The sequence below is a fragment of the Eurytemora carolleeae genome, unplaced genomic scaffold (genome assembly GCF_000591075.1).
Source record: "Eurytemora carolleeae unplaced genomic scaffold, Eaff_2.0 scaffold577, whole genome shotgun sequence".
NCBI classification, from domain to species: Eukaryota; Metazoa; Arthropoda; class Copepoda; order Calanoida; family Temoridae; genus Eurytemora; species Eurytemora carolleeae.
Window position 1 is genome coordinate 202,174 of NW_019396824.1, and position 3,832 is coordinate 206,005.

Here is a 3,832-nt window from a genome sequence, read left to right on the forward strand (position 1 = left end):
ATAATTTATAAAACCGTTCCTCAAAACGTACCAAGACAAATTTATGATTTTGAACGTCGACTTTGCGCTCAAGCTCAATAATTATAGACTTTAAAACGTTTTATATGTCTCAAATGAATCCTTAAAAAATTCTCAACAATACTGCATCAATCTCAGTACAACCACCATACATTGCCGGTCACTCCCTTTAAGCATACTTGAGGAATCAAGAGTTGAGGGAAAAAGAACCGCTTCTTTTATGATTTTTATGATAATCTTTGGAACCCAGCGTTGTTCAGGGAACTTATTATAGCTACTCCCGCCGTTTACACTCAACTTGGTTTTAAATTACGATTTGTACCCCCATAAAAGTCGACCAACTTAACTTAAAATTTCAAATCCAAGCTAAGAACATTCCCGTGGTTCTCTCGAGTTCCACAATTAAAATTTGAAGCAAAAAGGTCCAGAAATCCATATGTTATGATCGGACAAACAAACAAACAGACATGCGGATATTACTAGTTTATAAATATCATATCGTAACATCACTTTGAATCAATGACGAAAGTCCTTTCAGGAAGTTCAACGGAAAAATAGTTCAAAGAAGTAAGGTTTTCCAGTATTACAGGGGAATAAAGTTTCAATCCGAGATTTGGCTCAATAACTGACGGTTAGTTTTACATTGATTTACAACAATTATCATGTATAACATTTTTATTTTCAATATTAACAATTATAAAAATATGCGGTTACAATTTTTACGTTATAAAGTTATAAAAATAAATTTTTTAACAAAATCTCAAATGATATTTAGATTTTAGAAATACCTTATCTTTACAATATGATATAAATATAAAAACTTAATACGAAATAAATAATACTAAATGTAAATTGGAACAGCTTTTTAGGTTCCTAGAAAAAAAAAAAAACATCTGTTCAATGCGTAGGAAAACGGTCCTGTAGAACCCCACATCTATTGCACTGCTATGAGTATTTAGCCTCCTAAATACTGACCTAACATCTGTAAAATATATCCACCACCGTTAAAGTAACTGTTGATGTAATTTCAAGAGTGACTTTCCACAACGGTACAATTTAGACCCCATTATCTGATTATATATATATATATATATATATATATACATATATAATATGTGTTCAATTCTCATAATTTTCTTCATTGAAGTATAAATGCGCGAGTCTCTAAAATTTGAAAGTAATCAGTTTTTAAAGAGATATATTATGCTTAAGTGATCAGACAAAGCATTAAAGGGTACCGTTGTAAATCGTACATGCCACTCTAGTAGGTCACTTGAAATTAAGCATTCAGTACCATTAAACATTCGATATGTACATTCCACCAGAGTATGTATGGAAATATTCCATCAGAGTATGTGTGGGAATATTCCTTCAGAGTTTGTATGGGAATATTCTACCATATTATGTATGGAAATATTCCATCAGAGTTTGTATGGGAATATTCCATTAGAGTTTGTAATGAAATATTCCATCAGAGTTTGTAATGGAATATTCCATCAGAGTTTGTTTGGAAATATTCCATTAGAGTATGTATGGAAATATTCCTCCAGAGGACGTGTGGTAATATTCCATCAGAGTATGTGTGGGACAATTCCATCAGAGTATGTATGGGAATATTGCTCTGCGGTTGGAGGGGTACTCCTTGAACTTGTTCTTGTACCAGGTGTGGGACATGAGGGCGGCGAGTATCTGGTTCACCCACACCCAGCAGCACACGAACAGCATGGTCTGATGACGAGGTCCCAACAACTAAACAAATCAATTAATCAATCAATCAATCAGGGTTTTATTGGATGTTCTACTGGCTACCCATAACCCACATCTCAAACTCAAGATTACTTAATCAAGAGAAGAATGAGCTATGGTCCCAACAACTAAACAAATCAATTAATCAATCAATCAATCAGGGTTTTATTGGATGTTCTACTGGCTACCCATAACCCACATCTCAAACTCAAGATTACTTAATCAAGAGAAGAATGAGCTATGGTCCCAACAACTAAACAAAAATCTCATTTGATAAATAAAATTATTCTTGGACCAGATTTAATGAATGATGAGAATCAGTTGAATCCGACAGTTCAACTTGAACGGCGACAAAACAAAAATGGATAATGTGGTTCAACTACTTCTCAATGTTCATTAGATCCGGTCCAGGGGTATTGTTTACCTCTTTGTTCAAAAGAAGGCGTTATATGAAAAAAAATCACAGTGAGAACCAGAAAACTCTGGAATAGGAAGAAGACTTTAAAAGACTCAAGTTATGACTTTAGATAGTCCAATGACCATGAGACACAGCAATTGTGCAATGTAAACAGACCAATTTTACTTAATAAGTGATTTTACTACTTGCTAGTAAAACTGTTTGCCTTGTAATAACATCAAACAAACTTGGGCTTGCATTAATGTCATCTTCCTACTCCACAGTTTTCTGGTTCTCACTGTGTGCTTAACTAACCAAAGTCGTCGTTAGTCCGTTTTTCTGAATACAACTGTAGTTTGTTGCAATTAACCAATAAGGCCATTCCCCCTCCCTGCTCAAGAATTTCAGACCTTATTTACCATCTTTGTTATTGTTTACAACAACAAAACTAGCTCCTGAGCTGTCCTAGTGCGTCACAGTATATTGTAAACAAGCCCTATTCTCTGCACTTTCGTATTAGATTATAATTAAAAACTAAGCTACTTTTATAGATATAATCAATATTTAAATGGCATTAATAAAACCATAAACATATCCTTGCGGAACACCATTTTGAATTTAAATTACCAGCATAAAGACCGTGTAGATGATAATCTCGCAGAGGTAGTGGGGGCAGGAGACCAGGGAGAACAGGGACCCCTCAGGGATACCGTGCCCCCCTTTCGTCTTCTTCTTCAGCTCAGAGAAGATCAAATGTGTTCTTAAATAAAAATATTTAAGATACTACATGTTAAAACGTGGTTAACAACTGAAAGAATGATTATATAAATAAACAAATGTCTATTTCACACCTTAACATGTTTAAGATTTTCAGTTATGAAGTCCAAGCGTATATTCAGATGTTGAGTATTTTACAATGACCACCAGAGGCGCAACTAGGGGGGGGGGCGGCCGGGCGCGCGCCCTCCCCTAGCACCTGAGAGGGGGGGGCGCGCCCCCCCCTGCAGAATGAAAAGAAAGAAAGCATGACGAAAATCAGTATCACAGGAAATTTGTAGAAATTTTATTATACTTTAGTTAGTTTAGTTTAAAAAAAAAAATATTTTTATCTTAAACTTTCTCAATTCTCAAGGCTAAAGGCTATTGTAAACATTTAATGTATTTTATTTGTGTTGAGTTTATAGAGTACAAACTGTACAAATGTACAGTCCTATACAGTAGAGTTGAGTGACTATTTGACAAGACAAGACAAACAGAGCCTGCTTCTTAAATCTTTAAGTGATGATTTTTCCAGATCGTAGTAATTTTATCATTTTATTAATTTAAAGAAAAAAAATCATATGTATCTGATTACATTTACGTGCATTAAGTATGTAGTAAAGAATTGATTTTCAAAACGTTATTCATTTTCAGTTTCTGGTTTTTAAGTGAGATGAAATCATGAAAAAAGACACTAGGCCTACAATGTTACAAGTATAAGATATCTGGATCCCCTCTATCCCCCCCCCTTCTTCCCATTCTAGTACATGAAAAATACTGTTTTGACAGCAATAAAATGCTCAGACTAAATATTTTTTGGGAATAAAACAAATATTACATCAGTGATTGACCCTTAGATTAGAAGTTTTGAACTGAAGGGGAGGGGAGAGTGGGGGGGGTCTTCAAGATTGT

At 34.4% G+C, this 3,832-nt stretch overlaps 1 protein-coding gene across 1 annotated transcript in view; it reads right to left on the reverse strand.

Annotated features, from left to right (window-relative positions):
• Positions 1–1,340: 1,340 nt before the first annotated feature.
• The window catches only part of LOC111709087 (polyprenol reductase), a gene marked incomplete at its 5' end in the record, with an annotated part of 6,907 nt that continues 4,415 nt past the window's right edge, over positions 1,341–3,832 (reverse strand). Inside the window, 2 exon segments of the mRNA XM_023482679.1 lie at positions 1,341–1,767; positions 2,789–2,921. Of these exon segments, the coding sequence (XP_023338447.1) occupies positions 1,615–1,767; positions 2,789–2,921 (286 nt within the window).